This window comes from Vidua macroura, chromosome 6 (genome assembly GCF_024509145.1).
Source record: "Vidua macroura isolate BioBank_ID:100142 chromosome 6, ASM2450914v1, whole genome shotgun sequence".
Taxonomy (NCBI): domain Eukaryota; kingdom Metazoa; phylum Chordata; class Aves; order Passeriformes; family Viduidae; genus Vidua; species Vidua macroura.
In genome coordinates this window covers 32,837,065-32,854,296 of record NC_071576.1, presented here as the reverse complement: position 1 = coordinate 32,854,296, position 17,232 = coordinate 32,837,065, and the positions used below count along the sequence as shown (strand labels likewise).

The 17,232-nt window shown below is 37.8% G+C and overlaps 1 protein-coding gene across 20 annotated transcripts in view; it reads right to left on the bottom strand.

Annotated features, from left to right (window-relative positions):
• Positions 1 to 250: 250 nt before the first annotated feature.
• The window catches only part of GPHN (gephyrin), a 275,721-nt gene continuing 258,739 nt past the window's right edge, over positions 251 to 17,232 (bottom strand). For 19 of the 20 annotated variants that reach the window (XM_053980254.1, XM_053980258.1, XM_053980257.1 and 16 more), the window contains 6 exons: positions 10,356 to 10,443; positions 8,235 to 8,308; positions 5,513 to 5,577; positions 4,127 to 4,230; positions 2,848 to 2,944; positions 251 to 1,259 (listed from right to left, as the gene is read on the bottom strand). In XM_053980254.1, coding sequence (XP_053836229.1) covers positions 1,126 to 1,259; positions 2,848 to 2,944; positions 4,127 to 4,230; positions 5,513 to 5,577; positions 8,235 to 8,308; positions 10,356 to 10,443 — 562 coding nt within the window. In that variant the 3' untranslated portion in view covers positions 251 to 1,125. Of the gene's footprint in view, positions 1,260 to 2,847; positions 2,945 to 4,126; positions 4,231 to 5,512; positions 5,578 to 8,234; positions 8,309 to 10,355; positions 10,444 to 16,121; positions 16,162 to 17,232 lie in introns of those variants that run through there. The other variant, XM_053980274.1, reaches the window with a different exon arrangement.

Below are 17,232 nucleotides of genomic sequence, written 5' to 3'. Positions count from 1 at the left end.
AAGTATTCTCCAGCTTTGATTAGTTTGATTGTAACTTCACCCCACCTCCAAGTGCTGCTTCTGTTTGTCCCTTGGGAGGTGTGAGAGAGAGCTCACTCTGTAGTTTCAGTTCACTCATGACATTGTACATGAAGGAGGGCCCTAGATTGGACATACTATTTCTCTTCCTCCCTACGCTCTTCCCCCACCCCAAATACCCTCTTAAATCACTGCTTTTTTTGTTTCAAACAACAAGGCTGAACAGGTGAAATTTTAAATAATGATTGAGGATTTTTTTTTATTCTTTTAAGTTTCAGTATCATTACAGAAAATGTTATGGTACAGAGTTGTTTAACATTAGTTTTATTTCTTTGCTCATTTAATTTCCACACGAATGCTGGTAACACTAATATCTGTACAAGATCAGTCTTTGATTTTTTTAATTTTTAGTTCTGTACATTTTTAAATGTATTGGTTAAAAAGGCTGTCAGCACTTAAGGAAGCAATTTTTTTGTTTGTTGAAATAAAAGGTATCCAGTTACTGCCCAAGAGTACTGAGCTGGGTGGCTGCTGGGACAAAAGATATCCCTGAATGCGCGGCGAGGTGAGAAAACCTCGGGGCTTCATTGGGTTCCCAGTGCAGCCACTCTGCTTTTGGCACTGTGCACATCAACACGAGATACAAGATAAAGAACAAGCAGAAGCTCTCTGTGAAGCGGTTATGAAGCATACTAATAAGGGAAATCCAAGTGTTGTCTACGCTAGTATAAATAAGCAGACAGCCTTGTTTTAAGAGCGTAAGTAGTTGTATCTTAAAGATGAGAAAAAACACAAGTTCCGCAGGCACCTACTGCTGTCTACTAAAAGCTACCGCTATTAGAACTAGCATTGAACACACAAAGCAATTGCAAGAAAAGGAAAAAGTTGCTTTGATATAATCAGAATAAATTTCTTTGTTAAGATTTGTTTTAAAGGTTTTTTTTTTAAAAGGTATTTATTTAAATTCCATTTGAAATATATTTCAAGATGTTGACTATACTGATCAACTTTTATCCAAATCGGAAAAACTAGCTGTGCCGTTGCATATTACAGGATACAGTCAATGATATGTGGACATGCATCAAAGCTTCGCTCTTGCTGGTGACATCATAGCCTTCCAATGACCATGACATCCACCACCTCCCCCTTGTGAAGCTCCACATACTGCTCTGTCTTTGGAGGTAGCATCAACAGTCCATTGGCACTGCGCATACTCATCAGACGACTGCTCATCTGATTCCCTACAGGAGAGAGGCAGAACAATTTCAGTGGAATCAGTTAGTTCCAAATGCTGCAACATGGTGCAACAAACAAAAGTTGTTATGATGAAGATGTTTATGTGGCTAACTTATTCATGAAGCGGGGATCTTGATGTTCCAAGGTGGATGGAAACAGAGAACTCTGGGGAGATTTAGTCAGCCTCTCACTGCACTGGCTCTCAAAACCATCACTCTTATTGCTGATTGCTTTCCCATCCAGCCTTCCACATTATTTGTACCATGTATCTTGTCCTAGTAAATTGCTAATCCTATCAAAATTACTTTATTTTTCAATTTGTACACCTATTCCAGTTATACAAACACAAAAATCAGCACAATCTAGAATGTTTTTAATATCCTGTTCTAGAATAAATTTGATTAAAACTCTATTCTCTCTGAATAGAATAATTTAGGTTGGAAATAACCTCCAAGATCATTAAGTCCAACCTTTGACAGAACAGCACTATTTCAACTAACCTATAGCACTAAGTGCCATGAACAGTTGATTCTTGAAATCTTCCAGGGATGGTGACTCCACCACTTCCCTTGATAGCCTGTTCCAATGTTCAACAGCCCTTTCAAGAGGAAATTCTTCCAGACGTCCAACCTGAGCCTCCATTAGTGCAGCTTGAGCCTCCATTAGTGCAGCTTGTCCTGTCACTTGTTTCCACCCCACTTGGCTACAACTTTCTTTCAGGTGGTTGTAGAGAGTGATGAGACCTGCCGTGATTTTTCTTTCTCCAGGCTAAACACCCCCACCTCCCTCAGCCACTCCTCATAGAACTTGCTCTCCAAACCCTTCACCAGGTTCACTGCCCCTCTCTGGAAATTCTCCAGAACCTCAATGACTTTCTTGTAATGAGGTGCCCAGAACTGAACTAATATCTTCCCTGTGGAGACTCATATATAGTGCTTTTTGTTGAACAATTTGGATGTAGCAAAAAGACAATTAGTTGTTTAAGGACCTAAATCTCTTGCAAGAGTGTCACAGTCGGCTTTCTAGCAGTACATAGCTAAACCAGTATTCAAATCTAGTATTTACCTCAACTGCAGCTGAGTATTCAGAAGTATTCCTAGGTGGCAAACATAACTAATAAATCCTTGGTCTGCCTTAAAAGAACATCTAGAGCCTCTGCTATCTTTCCTACTTTTCCAGTTCAGCTAAAATCACACTTATTTTATTTGTATTGAGCCTACCTCTGCCCCAGCTCATGCTTGTTTAGTGCACAACAGCAAAAGGAAGTAAATGTGCCTGACTGCAAGTAAGCTTAGAGAATGTTTATAAAAAGGAATGTATGCACATATACAAGAGTATGCATGTAATGTGTGTGTTTATAAGGCACGTTATTCAAATAAAGGATGTTTTAATGGTTAAATTGACAAGCCATATCAGCACTGAATTTTGTACTAATGTATGCGTATGCATGTACACAAATGTGTGAGCAAATCAGTCTGCAAAAAGTAGGTTGTATGAAAAAAACATGTGCACACTCTTGGTTGTTCCCAGACACGTCTTTAGGAGGGCAAGGCTGTGTGTGAGTGTCTGTCAGTCTGTGTGACTGGCACTGACCTGTACTCTGTGCCCAAGGTAGTGGTTCTTGGTGATGCCAAGTCAGAATGCACCGATGATATTCTGGGCGGGGGTCCAATTTTACATCACATGATAACTGTAGGATTAAAAAAGAAAGGATGAACATGCCATGCATTCATATTGTACTGTCTAAGATAATGGAATAATCTGCTCAATTGTTTTTCCCTTAAAAACAGTCTTTTCAAAAACTTGCATTTTGAGGTCAGATGGTGTCTAGTGCAAGATTAAAAGCTGTAGAAGGCAGAGACTACAGTATTTAAGAGACTGTAGCATTTAAGGAAATACAGCTGTGATATTACAATCTCAAACTCTCTGAAGGAGTCTATGTGCATTAAGTGGAATATTCCAAAACTGTTCCTTTACTGAGAGTTTACAGATAGTATTTCTCTAGGAAAAAAAAAACTGGTCTCTTTGGATTACACTGTATAAAGATAAAAATGGTATTTGCATTCAAAATCCTGCCAGCTCTGACAAAAGGAAAATGGCCAATTTTTGAAATGAAAAGACATACAGGCGGTGGCTTATAATGGAAAATACATGCAAAAGTGAAGGTGACTGCAGATTGCTCTCTCTTTTAAAATATTGCAGCTGTGAGATAAAATCTGGATGCTTGAGGAAGGCCAAAGAGAGACACTGGATAAACTGTAAGAGAAAAGTGCATAGCCAAGAACACCAAGAAAACTACAAAAGTTCATGTATGCCTTGGTACTTTATTTGAATCAAAACCAGAAGAAGACATTATAATAATATGCCTTAAATCTACATTAAATAGAGTTACACTATCCATGATTTATTAGAAAAGTGAGAAGAGTTGAAGGAATTTATATTGCTTAGGGTGGGAGTCATGTGGGTTTCTTATATAAATAACTCAACAAAAAGGCTTTAAAGTTTCTTTTTCTATTGCTGATACAGAACTATCCAGCTCTAGATATTCACATAAAACTCTGCAAATTTTACCATAGCCTAAAACAAATGTATTTTTTAAACAGGAGAGTGTCCTTCCTGCCCGACTGGCAAATGGCTGCCTCTGCATCTATATATCTTGCTCCATTAGATGGCAATCTAACCCTAAAAAAATTACGGGACTAAACATTACCATTAACAGAGACTGAGAATGTGCCTCTGTTTATGTGAACGTCCTTCCACTGCCAGAACTAGTCCAGGGCTCAAATTCCACAAACACAACAGTCTTTCAGAGCCCAGAGAGCTGTGCTTCAACATCTTGAGAGAATTTTAAAATAGAGGACAAGCTTCTTACCCTGGCTTTGATGATGGTGGGCCGAGGATCCAAGATACCCTGCATTTTCCTCAGAGCAGGAACAACAAAGAGATTGCAGGTGACGACAGCTGACACAGGATTGCCTGTAGGACAAAGAGCAGTTGGTGGTGATGCCCTCTTGGTTTACTCTGAAATGCTGAAAGGGAACTTATGTTTTATAGCAATTTCATTTTAAAGGACTCTACAGAGCTTTCCATGCTATGCACTGCATACAGTACAGACTGCAGTGGTGTGTGGCAAGGGGCATGTGGCAAGTCCACTTGTTGAAAGCTACACTTTGGATGATATGTCCTGTTCCGACCAGAACTGCTCCATGTTCCTCAGGCCTCACCATTTGCCTCTGTCCTTCTGCTACCTTTGTACTATGCCTACATTTGTCTGGGGCTGGAGCAGAGTTAATTGTGCGTAGTTATTGGCTCTGCCCTCACAGGGCTGTTTATTCATGACTAATGGTTCCCAGACACCAAGGGGAGAATAACTTTCAATTCCCTATCAGAGTAGCAAAATGCTTTAGGACAAATTCTGAGGAGAATCCTACTGATTTATATATTTTCTGTTGACTCACAAGAGAGGTGTATGACGACCTGTCAAACACCACTGTCTTACATATCTGGACTTCCCAGACAGTTTTAAAATAAAAACAAATTTTAAAACAGTTTTAAAATAAATACTATGATCAGATCCAATGATCTCTCCCCGTAAGAAAATGTAGTGCAGCAGCTAAAGCAAGACAGGGTAGAAGCACTGGAGATACATCTGAAAACTACCAGCTTATCAAGAACAGGATTGCTTGTGTAGTCAAAATTCATGGAAAGCCAGAGCAACAAGAATAAAATAAATTCCTCCTCATTTAGAAGGACAGAAATCCATAAGGAAATCTTTATTCTAAACAAGTGCTTTCCCAGGGCACACAGCCAGCAGCGGTGCAGCCGTGCTGCCCTCTTTTGGTTCTACAGCATGAGCTGTGGATAAACAAAAATATTCTGTGACATGTTTCTTGGCATTCCCTTGTTTTTGTCTCCATTTTCAGTATGTCAGAGTGGATGCACTGACTTACACCCACAGGATATTTATGGTGAAGGTGCAGGGAGCTGTAGAAAAAAACACCCCTGTGAAAAATATAAGGAAATTGTTGGATGGAAGACATCCTAAGACCTGTACCAGAAAATTCTGAGGACAGGGACAAAAAAAGAACTCCTTAGCACTTATCCCTGTAAGTCCATATCTTCTGGAAATTTCTGAAAAAATCTTAAAGGTATCTTCCTTAGGGGCCAATACCAGGCACAGGTGCTGTGAAGTGTCATTATTCTGTTTCATGGCTGTCATCTATGCACAGCAACAAAAGTAGTCCACAAAACATCTTACCTGGAAGCGCAAAGATTATTTTTCTTACGCCGTCAATATCCAGAGTTGCAAAAGTTGTTGGCAGGCTATGGAAAAAGAAAATTATTTAATATCTGCATTAGAATTTGACTGAACATTATTGTATTATTTAAAACATTTGGAAAAGAAAATAAGACAAAACAGGACATCTCTCTCTCAGCAGTTCATTAGAACCTGCTGGTTATTCTATTCTGGAGGTAAAATCCTCTCCTTATAGTGACAGAATAATTTTTCTTGATATTCAACTCTGAAGTTTTAAGTACACGAATTTGGAGAGGAAATATCTAAAAGGAAATGAACTAGTAATCAAAAATCTAAGTTTTGTCTTCATGCTAGAAGCCAATTAACAATGAAGTAATACTTGAATTATGCAATTACAGAGCTGTGCTTGTTTTTCATATAAAGGTTTCCAATTTTTTATAACATTGGTGACTCTAATTCTCTTACTCCAGTCTCTACAACAGTACTACAAAGGAAGCAGTATTTCTGAGCAGCTAGTCTGCAGATGAACAAATTCAGATACCATGGGTAAAGCTGCAGCCAGGTGACACCCAGGTCTATGTATGAAGAACCCTTTCTGCCTTTCAGAGCAGCTCAGTGATCTTTGGTGACTTGATGTGAGGGCTATTATTGTTACACAAATAGGACAGTAATGTGACAGCTCAAGAATATGGCTGGCAAAGAGAAGGGACTCATCCATGAAAAAAGAATTTTATGTTAGTATAATCCTTTCAAACATTAGAAATTATACCATAGAAGCAATAATTAGGCTGGTTTCCTTAGCTTTATCTTGAGCTGACCACTACCACCTGGTCAGCAGGTTTACAACAAAGTTTACAACTTTGAACTTTGATCATTATCACCGAGTTTCGTATCTGTAAAGACTCATCCATATCCTATTATACCAGGGGAAGTTAGTGCTTGACGTTCCTGTTTTAAAATGCCTCTAACATGATGGGAACTATGTGCCAGACATCCAACTATTATAACCAGTGCACAAACCAATGGACAAAAAATTGAATTGCAATTTCATATTTACTGGAAACTCTGAATTTGTGTATGACACTTCAGCACCATCATTGGTAGAATCTTCCAGTATTTCCTTCTGTCAATACAGCTAGACAAGATAACCTTACATGAGCTCAGCAACTTTCAGACCAAGTGGAGGGATGATAAATCCCAAGCACCACCCTGCACTCATGAAGCACATCAAAACAGGCATACAACAAATTCTGATTTCACTCTTGGAACTTACTCAAGGGATTTTTTTTCCCAATATAGTAACCACAAGCTACAATCTTTTAAGATGCAGTTAATAAAATCCAAGATACAATATTTTCTATTGCACTACAGCTAATGAAAAAGAGAGTGCTTACATTCTAAGTAAGAACTGATGAACAAATGTTTTGGTAGCAATAAGAAATACTTTTCTTGTGGCATAAATTGAAAAGGGACATTTAAGGGAAAAAACCCATTTCTTGAAGTTTTTCCAGCTAGTTATTAAAAGTTCATTGCTGCGGGTCTACAGAGAACTCACCAGGAGAAAAAATTATGTTCACTTACAAGTAAGCCAGAACCAGAATTTAATACTCTGAATTCTTTAAATCGAGTTATCCATTTTTGTCAGCAGCAGAGACTGGAGTGCAGATTCTGCTTCTGGGACTTCCCTACATCGGTTGTAGCAGTGTGACAGAAGCAGTGAGCAATTTCCATGCCTGGGCTACATCCACCACGGGAAGAAACAAGCTTTTAGCCTCACTCATTCCTTTTGTGGAAAGGAGGTGGTGGTAGGAGCAGCACAAGCACCAAGCCTACACGCAGTTCTTTACCAGACTGTATGCAGAGACAGTGAAAGTATTTGTCTGTTTTCACAGCAAACACCCACTTGCAGCTCTGCTCCGTGACAACAGTGCTGGGCTAGAGGGAATCATTCTGCAAAGCTGTGCTTGATCTTGTGTAGCTGGACCATTCTGACCCAGCTTGCAAACAAATTGCCCTCCATAGGGAGTGAGGCAGAGGTGCAGACTTCTTTCTGCTTTTGCACTGTGGAGAAAAGGGAACTCCCTGTTTTCAGTATGTGTGATTTTCATTCTCTCTGCAGAGCACACTTTCAGACTCACTGATGAGCAGTGCCACAGCATAGAAAAGCAACGCTGAAACAGTTGTCTGAGGCAAACTAAACACATAAAGGACTCTGCTTACATTAAAAATATTATGCTCAATATGCCAATTAGATAAAGCTTTGTAAATTAGCTATCGTTCCACCTCTCTCAAGGATCTGTTTGTAGGAATATAATTTAGGCAAATTTTGAAGTGAAATGAGATACTCTTTAAGCAAACTGTCCATTTAACGTCCTTATATATCCTGGTTATTTCATGGTAATGTCAATGTGAGCTCTGTGATCGCACTGAAGGCTGTGGCAATGTTTGTACTATGCTGGGTTCCCACCAGTCCCCAAACCTGATTTGCAACAGTTATCAGAGAAGTATCTTACTGATAAAAGATAATCTCTCTGTTCCAGTTAATTTCACCCATAAAGATGATGACTAATCTGAAGAGCACTGATTTTGCTGCTTTTCCCACATATATCTATCCTGTGGTTTATAGTATATTTGGAAAAGTGAAATCTACTGAAGCACTTCACTAGGATATTTGGCCCAATGTAGCCTCCATCCAGGCTGCCTAAGCAGAAAGATTTCTTACCCAGGTTTCATAAAAACTCTGCCAAAGTGAATCTGTGCGTGAAGATCAATATCCAGCACCTGTTTAAGATAGTCCTGTTCAATTAAAAAAAAATAAAATTAAGTAACATCAAAGTGGCTTTATATCATCTAAGCATTCAAAGCAATTAATTAATATGAAGTGAAGATGAAAATTTGCATATCCTGAAAGTGCTACAGCCCAGTGGGGAATTTTCAGCATTTGAAAGAAAGTGTTTTGGAAAAGAAGAAGAAGTAAAGAACAGACTCATTTAGGTGCCAAATCTGACTCCAGGAGGACATATATTTCCTTAAAATTCATTTGCAGCATCAGAATCTTAGAGCACCCCACAAATACCTACTACTAAAACATTCTCCATGTCAAAGATGGAAAAAAACCTTTGCAATTCAAAGCTAAGACTTTAAATGATCAAGTTATTTAAATTTTGCCATGGAAGCTATCCAGTTGTAGATTTAGACATCTCTTACTACTTTTGAAATCAATACTGTACTGTAGAAATCACAGTCTTCTAGGATACTGTCATTATTGTAATTTCTTGAGTCTAATGGTCTATTTCACAGTGCTTGGGTTTAACATTCCTTAGAAAGAAAAAACTGTGTGTGGCTTGTGAATGAGTTCAAGCGAAATGGTTTTGCATAAACATGATTGACACAGTTATTAAAACAAATGGAATTACTTGTTTTATCTTTATTGACAATTGCTGTGCCTAAAGATGTAGCACCCTATCTGTTGTGTTTAGTGAGGCTAAAGACGTGGGCCACAGCAGTCATTTGTGAAGACAGACTTTGAAAGCAGTAGATCTGAAACTCCCTGGCAGTTAGCCCTTTTTTTCATGCATGTGTGTGTTCAAGTACTTGGAAAGCAGCAACTCATTTCAGCCAGGTGTTAATTCTCAATTATTAATTGCATTAACCCCTCTTTTACTTTCTATTTACTGTTTGGATATTCACAGCTATTTCATTAAAACTGTAGAAAGCTTAGTATCAGAGGGCAGACCATCAGTGGAATGTAGAGCCTCTTGACTTTAGTCTGTTGCCTCAAATTCAGACTGGGGAGAAAGGAGCCAAAGGTCTGAATGTCTGTAAGACCATTCAGCAGTTCAGCCACTTCTTAGTGTTACTGTGTCTGCACTATGTTGCCACATTGCCAATTTAAAGACCAGCACTTGTCCTTGATTATTTTTCTAGGCATACGGGAGACATTGGGAGTAATTGAAAGTTTTTTGCACCGGTTTAATTAATTATCCATTTTCATTATGTATCCAATGATATGATTTCTACTCAGAAAAGTAAACAAAACCAGCACTCATGTTTCCCACCTCCTAATGACCATCTTTATTATCTCTTCATTGTAAAAGATGTTTATTCTACCTGCCAAACTCACAGATTCAGCCTGGGATCAAAAAGTAATTTGAGTTTTCCTTCGCATAAGTCATGATTATTAAATGTCCTGCAGGTTCATCTATGCCCCACCAGCATCTGTGTATCCCTATTTTCTTTGATGGTTTTGGCACAGGGATAAGCAACAGGAACTCAATCAACAATTCTGTTAATGATTCATTCAAAAGGCAAATATATCAGCTCACTGGGTCTCATATGTATTGTCTGTAGGACTATCAGGTGCAAAATGTGATAAAATTATTTTTGTAACAGATAGAGTTTTGGTGAATTCAGGAAACAGATGTGCCGAATAAAAAAAAATGCTATTTATGTACTTAGGTTGCTTTTTGAAGTACTTTCAAAGTACCTTAATTCTATCTACATTTTACCTGCTCTAAAAATAAAGTCTATTGTCTTCATGTGCTATTAACCCAGCACCTTCCTCATCTACATAAATCATTCCTTAAATAAATACACATTTGTAAATCACTTACATCAAGAATTAAAAGCTTCTCTGTTGTACCATGTCAACTATAGTACAGAAACCAGAACGAATGGAATGAGCTTTGAAGACTATTTTCTTAATTAAGTCACATGTAAGTGTTCCAATAAAAGCAAGGTCCCTTTTTAATAAACATGAATACCAAGGTAGTAGCTTGGATGACAGACTCTGGTTTGAAATTCTTACATATATTGTAGGAAGTCAAACTTAAACTTTGCATACCTTTTCCCCCATAGATACACCTCCCGAAGTAATGATCACATCAGCACGGCTGATACCCTCATTCAGTGCATTCAGTAAATCATCTGGGCTACAGGAAAGAACAGGCAAGCAGATTAGTGGCATGGAATTATGAGGTGTAATATAAGTCTGTGCGCATACATACAGATACATATACACACTTGCTTTAAGAGAATAATACAAGCTCTTTTCCTTCTTAATATTCCACACTGTTCAATTCTAATCAAGAACTGCAATCTCATTAAGTGAATGCCACACTGTTTGGCACCTTTCTGTCTAAAGTTTGCAACAGGAACAGTGGGATACTTTAGACTGGGACTGAAGAATGCTATTAGAAGTGTCTAATAGTATGCAATTGGCACCATAGGTAGTAATACAAATTGTGACTTAGATGAACTGACAGGAGTATATAAAGGCTCCTGACACATGAAAATTACTGACCACCAAGCACACTGCAGTACTACCTGTCTAACTTATCTAATGTGTGCAAAAATGGGGATGGGGGTCTACTTCAAACTTTGATGGGGATGAGGCTCCACTTCAAACTTTGATCAGTGAAGAGTGGGAGTAAATCCTTTGTTTCTCTTCTCTGTTAGAAGGCTCTGCAGCAAAGCCACCTGTACATATTCACTTCAGCTTGCAAAAACAGAATCCATGCTGTTAAAAGGTCTATTCACCCTCTTGAGAAACAGTGCAATGGGAGCTATGATATTCTTCCGTACAAAGAGCATACCTGTGAAGGAAATTAGTGTCCTACTTTCTTTCCATTTTAGATCTAAACTGGAAACTTTGATGCAAGCATTAGATATTTAAGAGCAGTACTGATGCTAATACAGGGCTTCAAGGCATGCAGTGGAGAAACTCAGTAATACAACTCACACAGGTCCAAAGGAATCAAAACCAATTTCCAATATATTAAATTCATACTTTGTATTTAACATTTGTGAACTGACCAGAAGTTGACTGGTTGCTATGTCATGTCTGTATGTCTTGCTTCTTCAACAGTATGTTTTCAGTTCAGTGATCCTGAAAGCTTTTCATGGGAGGCTGTTCCTACTTAGAATGCCATTGAAGGAATGGGCCATAATGCTAGTGACTGTATGAAGGCCTATACCTGGAATACAGCACCTCAGGTAAATACCACACTACAACTACAAAAAACCATTGTGGGTAATGAATGCAGGCTAAAAATGGCATGAGGGTTATCCTTTGAGAGCTTGGGCTGTATTTCATCTGAAAGTAGAGCTAGAGCAGTAACTTTGGAGTTTGAGCTGAAAACACAAAAATTAGGAATATTATGCAAGTTCGAGCTGACTTTTCAGAGACTACCAGAAAATGTGTGTTTCCAAATGTCTCAGAAAGAAAAATCCTTTCCTCTGAGCATCCTTTCTTTGCCCATGGTTCAGTGAAATATAAGCAGCAGTTAGCATGATGTGCTGCTGTGTGCACTACAATTTATGTGATGCAAGAATGACCACACTCCCTCACCGAGTAAATAGCTCAGTGCATGCAACCTTGCACACGCCTCATCTCACCAGACAGCCCTCCAGTGTCCTCTACCCTGGTTATGCCTTACAGGCAGAAAGACTCAAGACTCTTTCTCCACAATGTCCAGTGACTAAAGCACCATGTTCTTTGGCATCACAGTGTAGTCATCCTGCACAACTGTATTATCTGAGTTGGGTTACACCCCTCTCTAGAGTCAGATTGCTTTGTAAGAGGTAGGCAACAAGATACAGCAGAAAGAAGGGCAGATTGCTGTAGACTGCAATCAACAGGATAGAATTATACACTACTCCTGTTTTAGAGGAAATAGTGGCTGCAGTACTGTGGCATGCCATCATGACTATTGTTTAGGGTACTGGGTATCTTGGATACTCTTAACTGGCTACAAAGAATGCCTAATCTGTTTTCTTTGGGAGAAAATAAACGGGCTCAAGCAAAACCATCTCCTTTTTTCTTTAGGAAATGGAGACATTTTATCAGCTGCTCCTTCTGAAATCTCGGGATCATTTTCTCCAAAACCCAGTGCAAATCTTTACTAGTCATTGAAAGAAAGCAGAAAGAAGTAAGTCTGCTGTTGGCTACTTCTTCAAAACCAATTGTCTCGTATTGATCGTCTAAGTAGTATCTGTATGTAACAAGATATTATTTAAGATTGTTATAGAGTTTGTAATAGGAAAAGTCTCTCAAGATCTAAGTATTCCTTAATTCTTGCCAATGAGGCTGCTTGGAATGCAGCAAGGAAAACATATTCATTACATAGGTCAATACTGGCATTCCTGAGGCTCGGCAGTCAGACATATGCCACTATCACTAGCCTAAGACTGCTTTCAGTACATTTTTCTCATTAGGTTGTGATGGAGCTGAGAACCTTATCTTGAACTTGCTCCAGGCTGTTTCATTTTATCTTGTTTAATTATTTAAAAGTTATTCATAGGTAGCAAGACTACCTGTCTGGGGACATGCTAATTCTGGATAATGAAGTAGGCTTGCTTTCAGTTGTGGTTTGAGAATAATGGAAGGAACAGTAAAAAGCAAACAAGTATGTATTTAATTGTTGTTAAATAGAATGGAAATGCAGCTACTTATATATGGAATAGATATATATATATATCTATATATATATATGTATTTGTATATATATTAAATCACTTAAAAAAAGAAAAAAATCAATAAGCCCCCTTCCCCCTCCAAATAAGCCTAAACTCAAACCAGGTGAGGACTCAATTCACTTACTTCCTTATGAAGACAGCATACCACTGGACTAGTTCATCATTCAGGTATTTTTATTGTGTCATGTAAAAAGCTGAATATTACTGGACTTGGTGGAAATTTTTAGAATTTCCAGTAGAATGATCTGTATAATATACTTTTCTTCACCATTTTAAAATTCTTTTCTTTACCATCTGAATAGTGCAAGGCATTAAAAAATTCTACCACTAAACTTATCCAGGCAATAGCACTATTCTACCACTAAAACTTATCCAGGCAATAGCACTGCATATCATCTTTAACATAGTTACAGAATGAATTTAATTCTTTCAAAAGGAAAGATGTGATAGCAATTTTGTTGCAATAAACTGAATACCTATGTTAGTTTGGTTTTTAATTTGAAAAAAGGAGACAGAATTCTCTCCCTTGCTGTTGCAGAAAATGTCTCTTTTTTTGACATTTTTGGCAGACTTCTTTTTGTCACTCAGGTCTGCTTAACTTTATGTTGTACTTAAGGGCAGTAGTTCCATGACTCTGCAGTTAGCACCAAACACTCCTTACAGGAGTCCCCTGCTGCAGTTTTCAATCAACACTGTAGTGAACATTTCCCTTGCCTTTAGTGGATTTAATGCAGAGAGTTATTACTCAAATTGCATACTAACACTGAGTTGATATAATCAGATAACAAGATACTACTTCTTGTTTCATTTGTTGTGTAACAGTAAGCAGCTGCTCCTTTAGATTGAAAAGGAAATAAAAGGAAAGGGAATAAATAATGAAAACTATTAGATTCTGAAAGAATAGATAAGATAGCTTTGGCATCTGAGTATAGCATGACAAGATTGTTTTAAAAGGCAGGTGACAAATTGCCATGAAGCTGAGAAATAACACTCACTGTCTGAGCAGGTACAAATCAGAAGCTATATTCTGAAGCAGGGCAGGATACCAGATTAGCTAGATTAATGGTCTAATTTACTACAATAAATCCTTTAAAATATCTTGTCAAAGTGCTATTCTTCGATTTTTTTTTCCTTCATGGACAGAACTATAACAGGTGCTCAAATATAATGGTGAATACCTTAATCAATGTAAAGTAGATTTTGATGGGAAGTCTAATTTCCAGATGGCAAAATCTCTCCATTTCATTTGGTGATTTTCAAAGTCAGAGTGACATTGTGCACAAAAAGTGAATGTGCTTTTCTAACATACTGCAACTTATTAAAAAAGTTATACTCAGACATATTTCATATTACATCTGATCATCTTTTGTTAATACCTTGAAGAAAATTTGTTATTTAAGGACTGCATACAGTTTACGAAACTATTCATATACATCAATAAGGAACAAATCCAAACTTCCTTTCAACACCTGGAGCAGATTGTGTCTGCATAAATATTATGTGTATTTTACATACATTTTTGAAGCTGCATAGTAATTTGCATAAAGAGTGCATTCATTTTTAACTATATCCTTATATTGTCTGCTAATTTTGTCAGCCTGATAAACAGAGTATCTACTCTACTATCCCAGTTTCCTGATCCTTCTTGTTCAGTTTTGTGGAACAGAATGAGCAGTACAATCTGGAAATTGGTTGCAGGGTAACTATTGTGCAATGGCAGCAGCAAGCATCCAGTAAGCAGATGTGTGACATTGCAGCTGACACTTGCTTTCATTGATTTGAAGAGAGGATGGCAGTACAGCAGGAACACCTTCTGGATTCATGAAAAATTCTGGTTATCAAAGTTAGTTTGTGGAAAACTTATTCAACACTTGAGCTGTCAAGTGAGCTGTCTTTGAACTGAAAAGATATACAAGAAAGCTTAAGAGCTTGAACAAGAAAATGATGCAAGTCTCATTAAAATAGACATCAGGCATGTAAATTTTCTCCTTTCCACTCTCAAAAGAAATAGCTACATTATAGTCAAGACCAAAGAATTCTCTGTGTTTTAAGTGCCAGTTTGAAGTACCCTAAATTACAGTGTAATTTTCTCATTCACACAGAAATCAACACATGTTAATTCACTTTTGTGGATCCTATTGTTGTGCTTCACTGTCATTAATTATCAATCTGTCAGCTTTTTCTGTGATACAACCCTTAACAGCAGCAGTTTGATACATGCAATTAAATCGCTCAGTTTTATAATTTAATACAGAAAACAAATAACAGCCAATGTTCAAAAAATCAACTACCACTCTGCAGTAAAATGAGAGATCCCAGTTAAAATGGGACTGGAACCTTTAGTTAGGACTGACTTATCAAGCCATTGTCACAGTACAAACCCCATAGTTCACTACTAATTTCCAGGACCATTTCCACCACGTTCTTTGCCACAGGAGTCTCGTTCATTCAATGTAACCTCATTACCTGACAGTCACTTCCAGTCCTTGCTGCCCATTGCCATATACAGCTGTTACTATTGGGTGACTAACAGAAACATTTGTGGTTGTTGCATTTCTCTATGCAGCAGCCTGGGCTTTTATAAACCCAGGTCTTCTGGTAACCTGTACTTGCAAAATGTGTGCATGCACCATCACAGTCAGCACCTTGAACCTGTGTGCTTTACAGAGATACTGGACACAGATACAGAAAGATACACATGCACCATAATGCACCAGATGCATGCACAAGTGTCTATTGTGAGTACAAAAGCAGAGCTGGCCAACCTTTCTTGCCTGCTGTTTTACTTTATTTGAAAGTATCTCAAGTATTTCAGTTATATGCTGAAAGACATGATTCTTCACAAATTCTGAGGAGCTACATATTCCTGGACACACAGTGAAAATGGAAGAGCTTAGCAGTGATCCTACACAATCACACTAGAGACCAAAGTATTCCAGCTGCTCTCTAAACTACAGTAGTTGACTGTAAACTTCAGCTGCAGGTGTCCTGAGCTTAGCACATTCTGGATATGTTCCCACAAACTGGCAACAGTGGTTTGTGCTACTTTTGCATGTTAGGAAATCTCTTACCTGCTAAAGAGATGTTCCAGATGAACACGTTTAACTGAGGTACAAAGACCTGCTAGAAATTCCCCTTGCATGCAAAGATCCCAGTCAAACTTCTAGTTCTGCCTCCAAAATAACAAAGAATTTGCCAAGTTAAAATTTTCATCAAATAACCAATGGACTACTTGTACTCAGAGATCTCATCAAGCTCAATGACATTTCTTCTTGAGGAAGGATGGTATATGGATTTGATCCTTTAAGATTAACTCTCATTTTTTAACTGCTCATTCAGCTGAGGTGACAGATTTCAAAATGAATAGATGAATGCAGCGAGGCATAAAGACAGAGTCTGTCACCCACTTCTCACCTCATGGCCAAGAGGAGTATTTTGCATATCAGTAATTTGCAGGATGCAGAATGGTGCACAGATGCCATTATTTTTAACCAACTAAAATCCACCTTCTGTAGAATATAATATTGAATGTAAATCAATGAATACATTTCAATCAATGCAATTCAATGAATGAATATTTGACGGTAATAGGAATTCTGTGTTTTGACTAGTATGATTTTTGAAAGCAGAAGAAAATCCGATTTTGATGATGCATGTAGTAACATATGGACACACTTCTGAGACTGTATTTGTTTCAAAATTCTCAAGTGTATTTCATCATGTTCTCATAATGTATCTTCCTTTTACCTACTGTGGTATTTCACATGATCACTCTGAACAGATGCAGTATGTTTTCCCTAGGAAAATAGGCCAGCTTGTGAGAAAAGCTGGAATAATTACAGCAGCTTTTGGCTTGTTCAACATAACTATGTAAGTTTTGTCTATTTGACAGCAATATTAAAGAATCTCTCTTTGGTACTTTTTGTTTTAATTGCTGCTGCAAATATAAATGCAGAATATTCTTTTTCATGTTACTTCTATGAACTTGTAGGGATTTTGATTAGAAGATTAGAGGCCTTCAGTTAGAGGTCTTCAACTTTTTTGCTGAAGTAACCATGAGAGCTGTCTAATGCCTTCAGTGGTTTTTTTCTATATCAGGATGATAATAGATTTTCCTCCACTGTTTCCTTCATCTGTTTCAGAAAACCTCCACTCATATATATGCCAGAATGACAAAAGATCAGAGAGGTCAGAAAAAACAGCTAGCCATGGGTGTGCTACAGGAAAAAGTCTCATGCATAGAA